We start from the raw sequence: 18,375 nt of genomic DNA, 5'->3' as shown, positions 1-18,375 counted from the left end.
TTGTATTTGAAAGAAATCAAGAATGAGACATTTAAGGGCTTAATAATACATTGGAAGAGGAGAGTCAAGGACACACAGAAGTATAAAGTGGCCCAGACCTCCAGCATGGACGACTTCTGTGTCGACTTCTCCTAGGCAAAATGAAGGCCTCTTGTCTGTTCTTATCCTTCAGGTCTCTGTGCTGCACTTCATTGTTGAGCATGCCCTTCTCCACCTGGTTTTCTTCTCACTGCAAGGACCATTCTCTTTCCCAGCCATCCTCCTTCCACTGATCAACCATGGTCCTCCCTAAAGCCCAATTCAGTTCCCCTCAGTGTGCTAGCACCATCCCCAGCTCAGCCTTCTTCCCCACCATCCATCGAGCCTCATCACTCCAGTTGCCCAGAGAACATGTCCACTGAAATCTTGTGACCCCTGATGCCTAAATGAGTTCTTTTTTCCCTAAACAGCCTGACTCTCTCAACCATCCCATTTCCATCACTAGACTGCCACAGGAGTCACGCAGTGAAGAAATAGAGCCCAAAGAGCCTTCAGTCTTAGACATCTGACCAGGAAAAGCTACAGTGCTGCAGAAAAGCATCCTCCATCATGGAAATGCCAAATAGCTCCATTTTCAAAGTCAAGGCAGGTGTTAGGGAAACGGTCAGTAGGTCTGTGGGCTCACCTTCTCAGTTTATCTTCCAAAGCTGTAAAGCCAATGCCTTTTCTGTGACAAAGCCTCAGGGCAGAGACCTTTGGCACTGCTTTTCAGAATAATATAGACCTGGTTTGCTCAAATAAATTAACATTCCCTTCTCAGCTTCCTCATTACTAGAACATGAAGTTTGTGTGCCAATTTGAATAGAGACAGGGGAGGGGACATGGAAAGGAAGGAAGGAAAAGATAGTTACAATTTACCAAGCGTGCGTACCAGCACCTCTTTAAAAAACGAAAGAAAGAACATTGTAGAAAATTAATATTCCATTTTTATAGCCCAAGCTTCTGTCTGCTCTGCAGGTTCTGTTGTATTAAACCAAATTAATCATCTCCCATGTGCCTTCTGATACTCAATGACTTGAACTCAAAAAACACTTTCTAAACGTAAGACTCTTAAAGTGGAAGTTGCAGCACACTGAGGCCAACACGTTGGTAGGAACAAGCACTTCGCAGGGGCCAACAAGTTTCCTTCCATTCAGTTCCTCATTATAACTGTCCTTTGCAATTTTCTCAGTTATATTTTAAACAGGTCTGGAGATGCAATGATGTATCTAGTTCTTTTTTGCATTAAAATCTGTCTTTGCAGAACAAAGTCACAGCTGGGGATTGTGGAGAGGATATGCTCTAGAAGAAAGAAGAACAAGTGCCCATGAAAGGATAACATGTTGCAGCCTTTTCTTTCACCCTATCTTAGCTCTCAAGGCCGAACTTGAATTACAACACACCTCATTTGAGGCAAAGGAAAGTGATGGAAGTGGGTATTTTAATTCCCTTCCATGGAAGTCTTTAAGACTACAAGGGATCATCTACAAGGAATATCTTAGAGAGCAAGTAATTCTGCCTACTATAGGGATGTGAATAGAGCTGTCTTCTTAAGGACGCTTTGTAGCCCAGTAATCCCGGAAGCAAATGTTAACCACCTTGTCTTATTCAACCTTCCTTGTTAAAAAGCTGGTAACACATACACAAAGTGAAAACAGCAAACTGCTCTACCTCCAATAAAATGTCTCAAATCAGTGTTGCTCCTGAATATTATCCAAGAAAAATAACTTCAGGAATTCTTTGGCCCTCCAAGTTAAGTGTGCATTTGGGTGATACAGGCAATTTTAACTTTCAGAACAAGGCAAATATGCAGGAGCCAAAAAGCTAGAGCAGTGTTTAAATAATACAACACCGCCACCTAGAGGCCATACATTAAGGAATTGAGCACCAGAGCCAACCCCTGTGAAATGCCAGACCAACCTACTGCCCAGGCCAGAAAGGCACCTCTGCCTTCTCATCAAAGCTGGGATGAGACATGGTTTAAATAAGCTTTTCCTCAACATATGGAAGATAGAAGAAATGCTAAAGAGTAACAAATGCATCTCCCCCAATACTACCGACAAGGACAGGTTTTGGATTAGCCAACCAATAAATGGGTGCAGAGAACAAACCCACCCACAGTGAGGGGGTGGGCTTTTATGGAGGATATGGCCTTTAAACTGAGCTTAGCAGGATGCGTGGAGTTTCTACAGGCCAAGGGAAGAAGGTTCCAGGCTGAAGGAACAGCATAAGTTGCTAAACTCAGTTGTGAAATTGAACTTTACTCTGAGCTTTACTGTTTTACAACTAGGTTGCTGGAGGTAGTATTAAGACACTTGAAAAAACGGTAGAAAAATCATACTTTCAATCCCACTGAAAATGTTTCAGTAGTGTCCTTCATCATATTTATTACCCACTGCTTTTGTAGGCATTTCTTAAAGGGGCAAATAAATTTAGGAATATGGGATATAAACCAAGGCAAATAAATTCATTGCAGGTCTTCTCAGAGCCTTTAATATTTGAATGTACATAGTAAATCTCCAAAAGGAGACTACAGAATGCAAACTTCCAAAATTTAAAGAAGCCTCTTTCTGCAAAATACCCATTGAGCAAACCCTCCCTTCCTACTAGGGAAGCAAGGAGGAATGGAAGTTTAAGGAAGGATACAGGTTCTGGAATCTGACTGCATAGGTTCCAATTGCAACTCCACCACTTCAGTTTAGTTTCTCCGTTCCTCAGTTTCCCCATCTGTACCTACCCCATAAAGTGTTGTGAAGATTACATGAGGTGATACATATAAACCACCTGAGATAATTGGTAGCAGTTGCTATCCCTTCATGTCCCTCCTGGATGCCCTTTATGTCCAAAGTCTCGTAACTGTAGAAGCAATGCAGGGAAGCTGCTATTAACAGAAATACTGCCCAAATGGTGTTCACATTCCCTTTGGAGACGATGTTCCTTCAGGGCTCCTGGAGGGGAAAGAGGGGGAGTTTTTGTTTTTGTTTTGTTTTCATCATGCTTTAGGTGAAAGTTTACAGCTCAAGTTAATTTCTCATTCAAAAATTTATACACATACTGTTTGGTGACATTGATTGCAATCCCCCACAATATGACAGCACACTCCCCCTTTCCACCCTGGGTTTCCTGTGTCCATACATCCAGTTCCTGTCCCTTCCTGCCGTCTCATCCTGCTTTTGGACAGGAGCTGCCCATTTGGTCTCATATATCTGATTGGACTAAGAAGCACATTCCTCACTTGTTATTTTTTGTCTTACAGGCTTGTCTAACCTTTGAAAAGTGGGCTTCTGAAATGATTTCAGTTCTGGGTTAGCAGAGGATATGGAGGGAATAGTTTCAGGTGTTCCTCCAATCTCTATCAGACCAGTTAAGTCTGGTCTTTTTACATGAATTTGAATTCTGTTCTACATTTTTCTCCTGCTCTGTCAGGCACTCTCTACTGTGATTCCTGCCAGGGTGGTCATTGGTGGTAGCCGGGCATCATCTAGCTCTTCTGGTCTCAGGTTGATGGAGTCTCTGGTTCATGTGGTCCTTTAGTCCTTTGGGCTAGTATTTTCCTTGTGTCTTTGGTTTTCTTCATTCTCTTTTGTTTCAGGTGGGATGGGACCAATAGATGTATCTTAGATGGCCGCTCACAGGCTTTTAAGACCCCAGATGCTACTCAACAAAGTGGGATGTAGAACATTTTCTCTATAAACTTTGTTATGCAAATGGACCTAGATGTAGGAGAGGGTGTTTTTAAGATTTTGACATCCCTGGTGGTGCAGTGGTTAAGAGGTCGGCTGCTAACCAAAAGGTCAGCAGTTCGAATCCACCAGCCGCTCTTTGGAAACCCTATGGGGCAGTTCTACTGTGTCCTATAGGGTCGCTATGAGTCAGAGTCAACTCGACAGCAACAGGTTTTTTGTTTTTTTCCATTTCACGAGCTTACAAGAGAAACAATAACCATATTAATAATTTTTTTGAATAATTGGAAGCACTTTCAGTACTCACAGAGCAAAAAGAACGAAGTACAGAACCAAACCAAAGTCCATAAATCACATACTGCTTTCCCCATTACAAAGCTTGTAACCATCATAATTTTCTTTTAAATCGTGTTTGTATAAAGGAACCCTCGTAATGCAGTGATTAAAGCACTTCGCTGCTAACCAAAAGGTCAGTGGTTCAAACCCACCAGCCACTCAGCAGGAGAAAGATGTGGCAGTCGGCTTCCGTAAAAATTATAGCCTTGGAAACTGTATGGGGCAGTTCTACTCTGTCCTATAGGGTTACTATGAGTTGGAATAGACCTGACGGCAACAGGTTGTCTGTATAAGGATAGAACTCAACGTAGAAGGTAAATTAATGCAACTCACAAATACCTTTATCATTCTATATTGGGACATCATTGCATGTGTGTTCGTGCATATATGTGCATGTATGTCTGTGTGTGTGTGTGTGTGTGTGTGTGTGTGTGTGTGTGTGAGAACGGGAGATGCAGCAGATATGTAGAATAGCTAAAACATCTTCCTACAAAATATTTTAAAGATGTTGTTTTAACTATCTGTCCCAGCTGTCTCTGAGGTAGCCTGGCACAGATACATGTCCACATGGATGCAAAACATCTCACGCAAATCCTTCTTAATAGTTTTATGTAATTCTTCCATTTCCTTCTTCCCAAGCTGTCTCCTTTCCTCATTCACTTTATTTCTATTTCACTATTCTTCACTTTTTACCCCTTAATCATTCCGAGGTTTATGATTCTCAGTAGTAGTAAAAATAACACTTACATGGTACCTGGGTAGTGCAAATGCTTTGTGCTCAATTACTGTTACGGATTGAATTGTGTCCCCAAAAAATGTGTGTCAACTTGGTTAGGCCATGATTCCCAGTATTGTGTGGTTGTCCTCCATTTCGTGATTGTAATTTTACATTAAAGAGGATTAGGGTGGGCTATAACACCCTTGCTCAGGTCACATCCCTGATCCAACGTAAAGGGAGTTTCCCTCGGGTGTGGCCTGAATCACCTTTTATCTTACGAAAGATAAACAGAAAGGGAAGCAAGCAAAGAGTGGGGGACTCATACCACCAAGAAAGCAGCGCTGGGAGCAGAGCACATCCTTTGGACCTGAAGTTCCTGCGCTGCGATGCTTCTAGACCAGGGGAAGATGATGACAAGGACCTTCCTCCAGAGCCAACAGGGAGAGAAAGCCTTCCCCTGGAGCTGACACTCTGAATTTGAACTTGTAGCCTACTGGACTGTGAGAGAATAAACTTCTTTGTTAAAGCCATCCACCTGTGGTATTTCTGTTACAGCCACACTAGATAACTAAGGCAACTACTAACCTAAAGGTTGGCAGTTCAAACTCACCCAGCAGCACCGAAGAAGAAAAGCCTGGCCTGGCAATCTGCTTTCATGAAGATTACAGCCAAGAAAATCTTATGGAGCAGTTCTAGTCTGTAACACATGTGGTTGCCATGAGTTGGAAATAGCAATGGGTTGTTTTTTGAATTTTGGGTTTTTTTAAATGTGCCAATTACAATTATCTTGAAAGGAGCCCAGGTGGCACAATAGTTAAGTGCTCAGCTGCTAAACAAAAGATTGGCGGTTCAAACCCACCCAGCCGCTCCGTGGGAGAAAGACCTGCTTCAGTAAAAATTACAGCCAAGAAAACCCTATGGGGCAGTTCTACTCTTTGTCACATGGGATCACTATGAGCCAGAATCAACTTGATGGCACTCAACACCACAATTATCCTGAAGCATTTTCTCCATATAACCAATGAGGAGCATGAGGCTGAAGGTAAAGATTAGACAGCACTGGGCTGCCAGATCTGAAGTGCAGGCCCTGTTTTGTCACTAGTTACATCTATGACCCACCACTCATCTGTCAGTTCGTCATACCACGGTGGCTTGCTTATTGCTGTGATGTTGGAAGCTATACCGCCAGTATTTCAAATACCAGCAGGGCGACCCATGGTGGACAGGTTTCAGTGGAGCTCCCAGACTAAGACAGACTACAAAGAAGGAACTGGCAGTCTACTTCTGAAGAAATTGGCCAGTGAAAGCCTTATGAATAGCAGCGGAACAATGTCTGATACAGTGCCAGAAGATGAGCCCCTCAGGTTGGAAGGCACTTAAAATACGACTAGGGAAGAGTTGCCTCCTCAAAGTAGTGTCAACCTTAATGACGTGGATGGAGTCAAGCTTTCAGGACCTTCATTTGCTGATGTGGCATGACTCAAAATGAGAAGAAACAGCTGCAAACATCCATTAATCAGAACATGGAATGTACACAGTATGACTCTAGGAAAATTGGAAGTCATCAAAAACGAAATGGAATGCATAAAAATCAGTATCCTAGAATTAGTGAGCTGAAATGGACCGGTACTGGCCATTCTGAATCAGACAATCACATGGTCTACTATGCCAAGAATGACAAATTGAAAAGAAATGGCATCACATTCATCCCCAAAAAGAACATTTCAAGATCTGTCCTGAAGTACAATGCTGTCAGTGATAGGATAATATCCATATGCCTACAAGGTAGACCAGTTAATACGACTATTATTCAAATTTACACACCAACCACTAAGGCCAAAGATGAGGAAATTGAAGATTTTTACCAACTTCTGCAGTCTGAAATTGATCAAACACGCAAACAGGATGCATTGATAATTACTGGCGATTGGAAAGCAAAAGTTGGAAACAAAGGAGAAGGATCGGTAGCTGGAAAATATGGCCTTAGTGATAGAAATGATGCAGGAGATGGCATGATAAAATTTTGCAAGACCAATGACTTGTTAATTGCAAATGTCTTTTTTCAACAACACAAACAGCGACTATACACGTCGACTTCGCCAAATACACAGGAAATCAAATCGACTACATCTATGGAAAGAAATGATGGAGAAGCTCAATACCATCAGTCAGAACAAGGCCAGGGGCCAACTGTGGAACAGACCATCAATTGCTCACACGCAAGTTCAAGTTGAAGATAATTAAAACACGTCCACAAGAGCCAAAATATGACCTTGAATATATCCCACCTAAATTTAGAGACCATTTGAAGAATAGATTTGAGGCACTGAATACTAATGACTGAAGACCAGACGAGTTGTGGAATGACATCGAGGACATCATCCATGAAGAGAGCAAGAGGTATTAAAAAGACAGGAAAGAAAGAAAAGACCAAAATCGTTATCAGAAGAAACTCTGAAACTTGCTCTTGAAGAGCAGAGTAGCAAAAGCAAATGGAAAAAATGAAGTAAATAAGCAGAACAGAAGATTTCAAAGAGCAGCTCAAGAAGACAAAGTAAAGTATTACAATGAAATGTGCAATGACTTGGAGTTAGGAAACCAAAAGGGAAGCACACACTCAGCATTTCTCAAGCTGGAAGAACTGAAGAAAATATTCAAGCCTCAAGCTGCAATACTGAAGGATTCTATGGGGAAATTATTGAATGACGTAGGAAGCATCAAAAGAAGACGGAATATACAGTCACTGTACCAAAAAGAATTGGTCAACGTTCAACCATTTCAGGAGGTAGCATGTGATCAAGAACTGACAGTAGTAAGAGAAGAAGTCCAAGCTGCAATGAGGGCACTGGCAAAAAATAAGGCTCCAGGAATTGACCAAATACCAATTGATACATTTCAACAAACGGATGTAGCGCAGGAGGTGCTCACTTGTCTATGCCAAGAAATCTGGAAGACAGCTACCTGGCCAACCAGCTGGAAGAGATCCATATTTGTGCCCATTCCAAAGAAAGGTGATCCAAAATAATGCATAAATTATTGAACAATATCATTAATATCACACACAAGTAAAAATTTGCTGAAGATCATTCAAAAGCAGTTGCAGCAGTACATCGACAGGTAACTGCCAGAAATTCAAGCCAGATTCAGAAGAGGACGTTGAATGAGGGATACCATTGCTGATGTCAGATGGATCCTGGCTGAAAGCAGAGAATACCAGAAAGATGTTTACCTGTGTTTTACTGACTAACAAAGGCATTCGGCTGTGTGCATCATAACAAATTATGGGTAACACTGCAAAGAATGGGAATTCCAGAACACTTAATTGTGCTCATGAGGAATCTGTACACAAACCAAGAGGCAGTCGTTCAAACAAAGGGATACTATGTGGTTTAAAGTCAGGAAAGGTGTGTGTCAGGGTTGTATCCTTTCACCATACTTAACCTGTATGCTGAGCAAATTATCCGAGAAGCTGGATTATATGAAGAGGAACGGGGCACCAGGATTAAAGGAAGACTCATTACCCCATCCTGCCACACCTTAGGCAAACAGAAAAACTGGTTTTGGAGTAAATACATTTATTGATACCCATTTTATATAGTTCAAGGAAATAATCTATAAATATAAAAGCATTTTTCTTTTGGATATCACCATGGTCCATGTAAATACTCAACAGTCAGAATCATCTGCAGGAAGCACTCCAAGTCACACTGTTAGGTTTACAGACCTGAATATACATATTTCATAAAACAGTGGCACTTATGTACTCAAGGGGTCCAGTGGCTTTGGAATATATGACTACTGGGCATGTGGAGTAAAAATAATGTGTAAATTTAAATCAACGGAAAGGGTATCAACCATCAACAAAAAAGAAAACAATTAAGAATTAATATTCTAAGCAAAGAAAGTACCACAGTTGACACTTGGTGTCAGAATACCGGAGACAAAGTATGTGAAACAACACATGTTGTGGCACCATGTGCTCGCTCCAACTCCCAGTGGCCAGTTTCACCAGTGCCTTAGGGTCATTCGTGGTCAACAAAACAGCAATTCTTAAGGAATCTAGATAGCTTAGAATAAAAGGTATACAGTGGCCCATAACAAGATGAAAGAAGAGTGATCTATATATTTCAGTGATACAAGGAGTTTCTCCCCTAGATGGAGGAAACTGGGGCAGGGGGATTCTTTTTAATTCCCTTTGTTACACTGATCATGATCATTTATCTAATCCAAGAGAAAAAACCCGGACATGAGGTACCCAAAAACACAGGTGCAAAATTTTCTTCAGTTTCAGAGTTTTTCCTCAACATTTCCAAACTAACTAACGTAGCCACTGTTGATCCTTGCCCTCCAGCTGATGCAGCGTAAAATGTTCTCTCTTTTCTTCAGTAACAAATACAGGAATGTCTTTTGCTGCAGTCAGATTACGTGTCTTCTGAGTTAGCAAGCAAATGCATTTAAAAGGTCTTAAGTGTGCAATGTCCAAAATTGAAATCTGAGAGGCAGTGTTAGAACTTAAGCAAGGCAGGAATTTTAAAGACTACTCAAATGAAAACCTAAGTGAAGCGTATAAAAATTCAGTTTTTTCTATTATTCTCAAGTGGTAACTGACGGCGACATTCCCGGCAAAGACAGGGAACTGGTGTCCTCTCCAGGTCCAAAAGAGCCCAACTAGTAAAGTGGGACCCAAAAGCGGGGAAAGACACACTTGAGTTCTGTGGTCTCTAGAATTTTTTTGCCATTTTAAAAAAAAGAGATAGTAGCTTCAGTTGTACCCCACCGGTTGAAGGGGTTTTCATCCAAATGAGAAACTCTCCCTGTTGTCTCTAGTGGGACAGGCACCAGGTTCCCACAAGCAGCAGCTCCCTTGTCCTATAGCACGTGACATCTGACCCTGGAGTGAAGAGCAAGCTGGCACAGAGCCCCAAGCACTGGGGTTCACGCTAGATGGCGTTTCGCGGCGTGCCATTGTGTGTCAATGCTTTCAGGCTGGGGGCACTGGTCTGGTGACCACAGCTCCTGTGAGAACTCACACCCACCTCAAAAACCTCATGAATAGCTTTTCGGAAACAGTGGAAGTTGTAGTCTATTAAACCTGTAAGAAAGAAAAAGATCAGGCATCCTGAATGTCAGTTGTGGAATTATACATTAGGAAATATTTGGTGACAGAAAAAAATAATTGATGTGTATATAAAAAATAATATACTCAACTGTCTCTATGTTGGAAACACGATAAAGCATATACTCACCTTAGCAACACTGGTTACCTCTGGGAACTGGCAGGGGACATAGCGCATGGGGGGGAAGGAAAGGGGATTTGAAAATAACATACACCACCAGATTTTTGTTTATATACGTTCATACTATTCGTTTAGTTTTTAACAAAAGGCATATATTACTACTGTAATTATGAAAAAGTTGGCAGCAAAGACCAGCAGGTAGAAATGCCTAGAACGATTGCGTTCATGTATCCACAAGAAAGGACTGGAGAGACTCAGGCAGAAGAGGAGAGTCCAGGTTTTGACAGGTCAGGCCCATAAAGAGAAAGGGCCCTGGCAGTGGGGGGGCTCTCAAAGTCAGCATTGTGTCACAGGGTTCTAAGGCAGCATGTAGGGCCGTTGCCCAGAACACACTGAGACAGGAGGAGGTCAGTAAACATGGGCCCTGGAAAACCAAAATGGACCAAGCATTATTACTGCTTTTGATACTATTCAACAGATTAATAATTTTAATTTAATCATTCTTCTGTATAAATACTAATCACAACAGAATCAACTACCAATAAAAACTTAAGTTTCAGTATGTTTCTCTAGTAGAAAAAAAAATTTTTTTTTTTCAAACAAACTCCTACTATCTGGGCATCTCAACTCCTGGGGGAACAGTTCAGGGTAAGAACAGGTAACACATGAATGACTCTTTAGAGACTAGAACTGGGTACAAATAACAGAAGCCCATCTGAACGATGTTATAATTTATCGGAACTACCTAGTATTAACATCAGAAAAAATTGGAATCGTTAAGTTTTACTTGCAGACATCAAGGGGAAAGTAAAACTAAAAAGCCATGTTCTTCCCTGGGAAGCCTTCCCTAGCAGTAACTTAAGCACAGGAGCTAGAAAAGGAGACTGGCTTCTTTCTAGCCTGGAGGAAGAGTGCTAAAGGGATTCCATTCTGGAGAGGCAAATCACGCTCCGCCTTTCACTCTATTCTTTGAATCAAGGTGCACGTATGCTTCATACGTGAAGAATGAGTTGAACAGGTGAACAAGTGTTGATAAAGAGCCTATCAAATGGTCAGTTCTGGGTCAGGCAACAGTGGGGTTAGCATAACTATGGGAATGAGCTGAAAATCCAAGGCAATGTAAATATATATATATATATATGTGTGTGTATATATATATATATAATAATTATATCATCTTTTGGGAAGAGCAAAGAGGTTTTTCTCTTCCCCCTGCACACCACCACCTACACACACATACACAGGTCTCCCCATCTTTCCTCATTCCCACACTTGACTATCAGCAAAAGTATTCTCTAAACAACCCAAAATTAAAATACAATGTTCCCACTTGCTCAAATCCTTGGAGCTACAATGAGGACTACTGATTCCCAGCTGTTCTAGGCAGAACTTCTGTGAAGTGGCCAGAAGACTTCTGTCCACTATGAAAATTGCCTATAGTTCTAAAGAAGCACATAAAAATCACTTCTACATACAGGGCACTCCCACAGAGGCAAGAGGAAAGTTACCTTCAACTATTCACAACACAGATATTATCTGCCTTATGGATTATCACCAGTAATATTTTTCTTCCTGCCACTTATCAACTACTGGTCAGAATCAAAAAGTTAATCTCTCCTAAAATTCATCAAAATAGACACCAGAAGAGAAAAAAGAAATGTGTTAGACTTCCTTCTTTACATTTATTTTATAATTTAATATTGTTTTTATTCTGAATTGTTTTGGGGGTGGGGCCACCTTAATCTTTTCAGTGCTTAGTGCAAAAAGGTTTTAACTGCACCCTGGTTCCATAAGGAAATGCAGACTAACTCCAGCAATTAATCTAAGTAAAGCAATTAGCAAGTGTCTTAGTTATCTAGTGCTGCTGTAACAGAAATACCATAAGTGAATGGCTTTAACAAAGAGAAATTTATTCTCTCACAGTCTAGGAGGCTAGAAGTCTGAATTCAGGGCACCAGGTCCAGGCAAGGCTTTCTCTCTGTCGATTCTGGGGGAAGATCCTTGTCATCAATTTTCCCCTAGCCTAGGTGCTTCTCAGTGCAGGAACCCAGGGTCCAAAGGACACACTCCGCTCCCGCCACGGCTTTCTTGGAGGTATGAGGTCCCCCTGACTCTCTACTTGCTTCTCTCTTGTATATCTCAAAAGAAACTGACTCAAGATACAACCTAATCTTGTAAATTGAGTTCTGCCTCATTAACGTAACTGCCTCTAATCCTGCCACAACATCACACAGGTAGGATTTACAACACACAGGATAATCGCAACAGATGACAAAATGGTGGACAATCACGTAGTACTGGGAATCATGACCTAGCCAAGTTGACAGATTTTTTGGGGGACATAATTCAATCCATGACAAGTGCTTACAGGGTGCAAGGCACTATCCTAGGTTCTGAGGATATGGCAGGGAACAAGACAGCAATGCCCTTGCCTTCTGACCTGGAACTGAAACCATTCCCGGAGACGACCTCTCAGCCAAATAATAAAAAAAAAACCAAACGCGTTGCCATCAAGTCGATTCGGACTCATAGCAACCCCACTGGACAGAGGAGAACTGCCCCATAAGGCTTCCAAGGAGAGGATGGTGGATTCGAACTGCCGACCTTTCGATTAGCAGCGAAATGCTTAACCATTGGCGTCACCAGGGCTCCAAACAATAAACAGACCCATAAAATAAACAATAACATCTGAAAGGAACATTCTAACATCCTTAGAACAATCAATTATACAAGATCAAAAAGGCAACATTTGCCCAAAAACAAAGATGAGAAGGCAGGAAGGAAAAGAAAATCAGGACGAAAGGAAATGGGGAATGCAAGGTGGAAATGGGAAGAGTGCTGGCACACTGAGAGGAATGCAACCAATGTCGTGCAACATTTTATGTACAAACTACTGAATGGGAAACTATTTGCTCTGTAAACTTTCATCTAAAGCACAATAAAAATTTAAAAAAAAAAAAATTCACATTTCCCAGCCTTCTCTGAAGTGAGGTCTGCCCACATGACCAATTCCGGCCCCTGAGCTAAGTGCAAGTGTTGTGGGACTTCTGTGAGATCTCCTTAAAAGAGGATGTGCTCTTCTCTCCAGCCCTGTTCCTTCTTAATGCCCAGAATATGGATAAGTTGACTGGAGCCCCAGGAGAGTCACCTCATCATGAGATGACCTTGAGAATAGAAGCCAGTGCTAAGAATGACAAGGCACAAAAAGAAGCCCTCTGTCCTCAATGATGCTGGGAAGCTGCCTTAACTGTCCCAGACTTCTCTGATGTGAGATGGAAATAAACTTCCACTGTTATTTAGGTTCACAGCCAAACTGAACCCAACTGGTAGACATTGCTGGAAATTTTTAAACTAGTCCTGGTGGCATTGCAGTTAAGAGCTCGTCCACTAAGCAAAATGTCGGCAGTTCCAATCTACCACCTGCTCCCTGGGAACCCTATAGGGCAGTTCTACCCTATCCTATAGGGTTCACTATGAATCAGAACAGACTCAACAGCAACAGGTTTGGGTTTTTGTTTTTTATTTTGGGGGGTGGTGGCAATTAAACTAGATAGCAGCCTCCTCAATCATAAGAGCTGGCCATCATATATCTACCACCACAACAACCTGCTAGACCACAAATGTGCAATTTGACCGCCACCCTTGGCCAAACTAACATCTCTGGCATCCAAGTTTTCAAATCACTCAATTCACATTCAGGCCAAAACAAAATACTAAAATACATAGTGTGGCCTGCTTGAACACGGTGTGATTTTCAAAATTTGTATTTGATTTGACAAAAATCAGTAAGTACTTACTGAACAGCACTACAGAGGCTACAATGGGTCAAAATAAGCAGCAAATACAGTTTACTCCTGTAAGGAGATGCTCCCACCCACCAAAACCACTGCCAGTGAGTTGATTCCAACTCATAGTGATCCTATAGGACAGGGCAGAACTGCCCCATAGGGTTTCCAAGACTGTAAATCTTTGCAGAAGCAGACTGCCACATCTCCCTCCTGCAAAGCGGCTGGTGGGTTTGAACCACTGACCTTTCAGTTAGCAGATGAGTGCTTAACCACTGTGCCACCAGGGCTCCTTAAGGAGATGCTAGCTGGGGACATAAAACCAACACATCAGAAAACATGTCGGAAACTAGCTAATGTCAAATTGACTACAAATGTGAAAGAAGCCCAAAGAAGAGAGAGCCAAGAGCAGGATAAATGTATCCAATGAGAGCTTCACGGATGAGGCAGAACTTTGGGGGATATAGACAAGATTTGGCTAGAGAAGAAAGAGGAGCAAAATTACAAGGAAACAGCAGAAATCTGACAAAGAGAACAGCACAGGCAGGAGACAGGAAAAACATTAGCCTGACTGGAGGAGGGCTCTGAACCAGTTCATTCTGGTGGGAACCCCTGCTGATAAAATGCATTTCTAACAAGTTCCCAGGTGATGCTAACACTGTTGGGTTAGGGACCAATTCGGAGAACCACTAGTAGAGCAGTGGTTCTCAAAATTTATTATACGTAAGAACCACCTGGAGATCTTGTTAAAGGTATAGTCTGATTCAGTATATCTGGCATGGAAATACAAACTCTCGGCAGGGGTTCAAACCAGTTCAAAGCCATGAACTGGAGAGAGGAGCATCAAAGAATTCTCGGTAGAAAGTACTGAGAATTTAGTCTGAGTGATTAGGTTAGAGCCAGCTTAAAGTGGTCCTTAATACTCAAAAAAACTATAAAGAAAAATTTTTGATAAATTCAACTACATTAAAATTAACTTCTATGAAAACTATAAAATAAAACTGACAATTAGGGAAACATGAACACTGACCAGATACTTCATAGTATGAAATAACTGCTCATTTTTTTTCAAGTTTATTAATGGTAATATTATTTTTGCATTGGGCAAATCTGCTGCAAAAGACCTCTTTAAAGTATTAAAAAGCAAAGATGTCACCTTGAGGACTAAGATGGGTCTGACTGAAGCCATGGTATTTTCAATCACCTCATATGCATGTGAAAGGTGAACAATGAATAAGGAAGACTGAAGAAGAATTGATGCCTTTGAATTACGGTGTTGGTGAAGAACACTGAATATACCATGGACTGCCAGAAGAACCAACAAGTCTGTCTTGAAGAAGTACATCCAGAATGCTGCTTAGAAGCAAGGATAGCAAGACTTCATCTCATGCGCTCTGGACAAGTTACCAGTAGGGACTAGTTCCTGGAGGACATCATGCTTGGTAAAGTAGAGGGTCAGTGAAAGAGAGGAAGACCCTCAGTAAGATGGACTGACAAAGAGGCTGCAACAATGGACTCAAACATAACAACTGTGGGAATGGTGCAGGACCGGGCAGTGTTTTGTTCTGTTGTACACAGGGTCGCTATGAGTCAGAACTGATTTCACAGCACCTAACAACAACGACATTATTATGTTTTTAAAAGAGCACTATCTTCTAGAGATACCTACTGAAATCTGTACAGACAAAATGATTTGCTCGAAGTAATACAACAGGGAAAGAGGAATAGAAATGAAATAAGATTGGCTATGACTTTGAGTTGAATCTGGGTGATGGGTACAAAGGGGTTCATTACACTATTTTCTCTACCTTTTTTTAAATATATATTTGACAGTTTCCAAAATAAAAGGTTAAAAAGTAATCTATGAGGGGGTGCATACATATGAAACAAGAGTGAACATATGTTCATGACTGTTGAAGCTGGGAGGCAAGTACATGGAGAGTCATTGTGTTGATCTCTCTACTTTGGTGTGTAAAGATTTGCATAACCAAAAGTCTAAAAAACTTTAAAAAGATTAGAATGAAGAAAAATAAAGAATTCCTAAGAATCAATAAGAATAAGACAAAGGTAAATTACCAAAGAAATCTGAACAGTCATGAAAAGGTGCTTTCCATGAAAAGATGCTTACCCTAACTAGTAAAGAAGTAAAACTTAAAACTAAATGAGATAACATTTCACACCTACCAGACAGACGACAATTAAATAATCTGGTAACATCAAGCGTTATCAAAGACATGGAGTGACAAAAACTCTCACACAGTACTGCTAGGGGTGAAAATGGTAAAGCCACTTTGAAAGCCATTTGGCAATGTCTGATAAAGCTGAAAATGTATATACTCTATAATCCCGAAATTCCACTCCTAAATACATACCCTAGAGAAAGTCTCCACATGTGCAAAGGCAGACTTGTTCATGAACATTTGTTGCAGAACTATTATTAAGTAAGAATCTAAATATCTAGTAACAAGAAAAGAAGCTGTGGTACATTCAACCAATAGAATACTATGTGGCAGTGAAAATGAATGAACTAGAGCTACATGTTATCAATAGGGATAATTATCTCAAAAACATCTTTGAACGGGAGGAAACAAGCAAGTGCAGAAAACTACTTACATTTTGATATCATTTATTTAAAGATATACTTTATATAAAGATATACAATACCCTGGTGGAACAGTGGTTAAGAGCTATGGCTGCTAACCAAAAGTTCAGCAGTTCAAACTCACTAGCTGCTCCTTTGAAACCCTATGGAGCAGCTCTACTCTGTCCTATACGGTCACTATGAGTTGGAATCAACTCGATGGCAACAGGTTTGGTTTGGTTTAGGTTTATATGATACTCTATACCATTCAGGGATGGATATGAAGAGAATAAATCGTGCATGGGAAAAATAAAACACTAAATTCAGCATAACATGAAAGAAGGGATTTCAATTGAGAGAAATACACAGAGGACTTCAACCCTATTCGTAATGTTTTATTTCTTAAGCTCAAAAGTGAATACACACATTTCTGTTTCATCTAAAATATTCTGTACATCTGAAATATTCCATTAAAAATTCAGGCAAATGAAGCACAACTGGACTAAACCGAAGCTAAGAAATTTCCTCAATACAATCAAATACTTTCAGAGATAGAGTAGCAGGGATGCGGGGTTCTGGGGACCATGCTTTCAGAAGACATCTATGTCAACTGGCATTAACAAAGCTTATTAAGAAAATGTTCTGCATCCTACTTTGGTGAGTGGTGTCTGGGGTCTTAAAAGCTTGCAAGCGGCCATCTAAGATGTATCAACTGGTGCCAACCACTTGGAGTAAAGGAGAACAAAGAACACCAAAGACACAAGGAAAGTATTAGCCCAAGAGACATAATGGGGCACATAAACCAGAGACTTCATCAGCCTGAGACAAGAACTAGATGGTGCCCGGCTACCACCAATGAACGTCCTGACAGGGAACACAACAGAGGGTCCCTGATGGAGAAGTAGAACGATGGGATGCAGAACTCAAATTCTAGTAAGAAGACCAGACTTAATGGTCTGACTGAGACTGGAGGCACCCCAGAAAGCATGGCCCCTGGACTCTCTATCACCCCAGAACTAAAACAACTTCCGAGGCCAACTCTTCAGATAGGGATTGGACTGGACTGTGGGACATAAAGTGATACTCGTGAAGAATGTGCCTCTTAGTCAAGTAGATACGAGAGACCAAAGGGGCGGCTTATGTCCAGAGGTGAGATGGGAACGCAGAGAGAGTTAGGAGCTGGTTCAATGTTCATGGGGAATCAGGGGCGGAGGAAAGGAGTATGCTGTCGCAGAATGGGGTGAGCGGTTGGGGTCTCATAACAATGTATGTAAAAAAAAAAAAAATTCTGTAGGGGAGACTAACTTGAAATGTAAACTTCATTTAATTACAACAATAAAAATAAAAAAAAATTCAGGCAAATGAGAAACTAATTTCTTCTATAAACCTTTATCTGAAATGGATACATAGATTAAATATAAATAGATAAGATATACAGATAGACAGATAAAAGAAAAAAAATTCACGCAGAAGAACTGGGACTTGTTGCAGTAAATAACAGAGAGCTACTGCAGACCCTTTAGTAGTTAAATAACATGATGAAAGTACGTTTCTGAAAACTGCTCTGCCTCTGGAATAAAAGATGATACATACAAGATACACTTGCTGCTACAGAACCAACAGTCTACATGAACAACGACATCACCTACCTTGAGACCAGATGAACTAGATGATGCCTGGCTACCACTACTGACTGTTCCAACCAGGGACTCCATTAGAATGGGACAGAATAGAAAGGGAGAAAAATGTAGAACAAAACTCAAATTCCTAAAAGAAGGTCAGACTTACTGAACCAGTAGAGACTAGATGAATCCCTGAGACTATCACCCTGAGATACTCTTTAAACTTGGAACTCAAACCACTCCCAGAGGTCACCTTTCAGCAAAATAACAGATTGGCCCATAAAATAAATAATATCATCCATGAGTATTGTGCACCTCAAAATAATCATCTAAATGAAACCAAATGGTAAACATTTACCCTAGACCAAAGATGAGAAGGCAAGGGGATACAGGGA

General features: G+C 41.0%; 1 protein-coding gene across 2 annotated transcripts in view; it reads right to left on the bottom strand.

Annotated features, from left to right (window-relative positions):
• Positions 1-2,701: 2,701 nt before the first annotated feature.
• Positions 2,702-18,375, bottom strand: part of RRAGC (Ras related GTP binding C) — a 28,440-nt gene continuing 12,766 nt past the window's right edge. Inside the window, exon 7 of one of the 2 annotated variants that reach the window (XM_023727211.1) lies at positions 2,702-2,966. In XM_023727211.1, the coding sequence (XP_023582979.1) occupies positions 2,833-2,966 (134 nt within the window). In that variant the 3' untranslated portion in view covers positions 2,702-2,832. Of the gene's footprint in view, positions 2,967-8,313; positions 9,848-18,375 lie in introns of those variants that run through there. The other variant, XM_004371918.1, reaches the window with a different exon arrangement.

Source organism: Trichechus manatus, unplaced genomic scaffold (assembly GCF_000243295.1).
Source record: "Trichechus manatus latirostris isolate Lorelei unplaced genomic scaffold, TriManLat1.0 scaffold00015, whole genome shotgun sequence".
NCBI classification, from domain to species: domain Eukaryota; kingdom Metazoa; phylum Chordata; class Mammalia; order Sirenia; family Trichechidae; genus Trichechus; species Trichechus manatus.
This window is presented reverse-complemented; position numbering and strand designations above follow the sequence as displayed.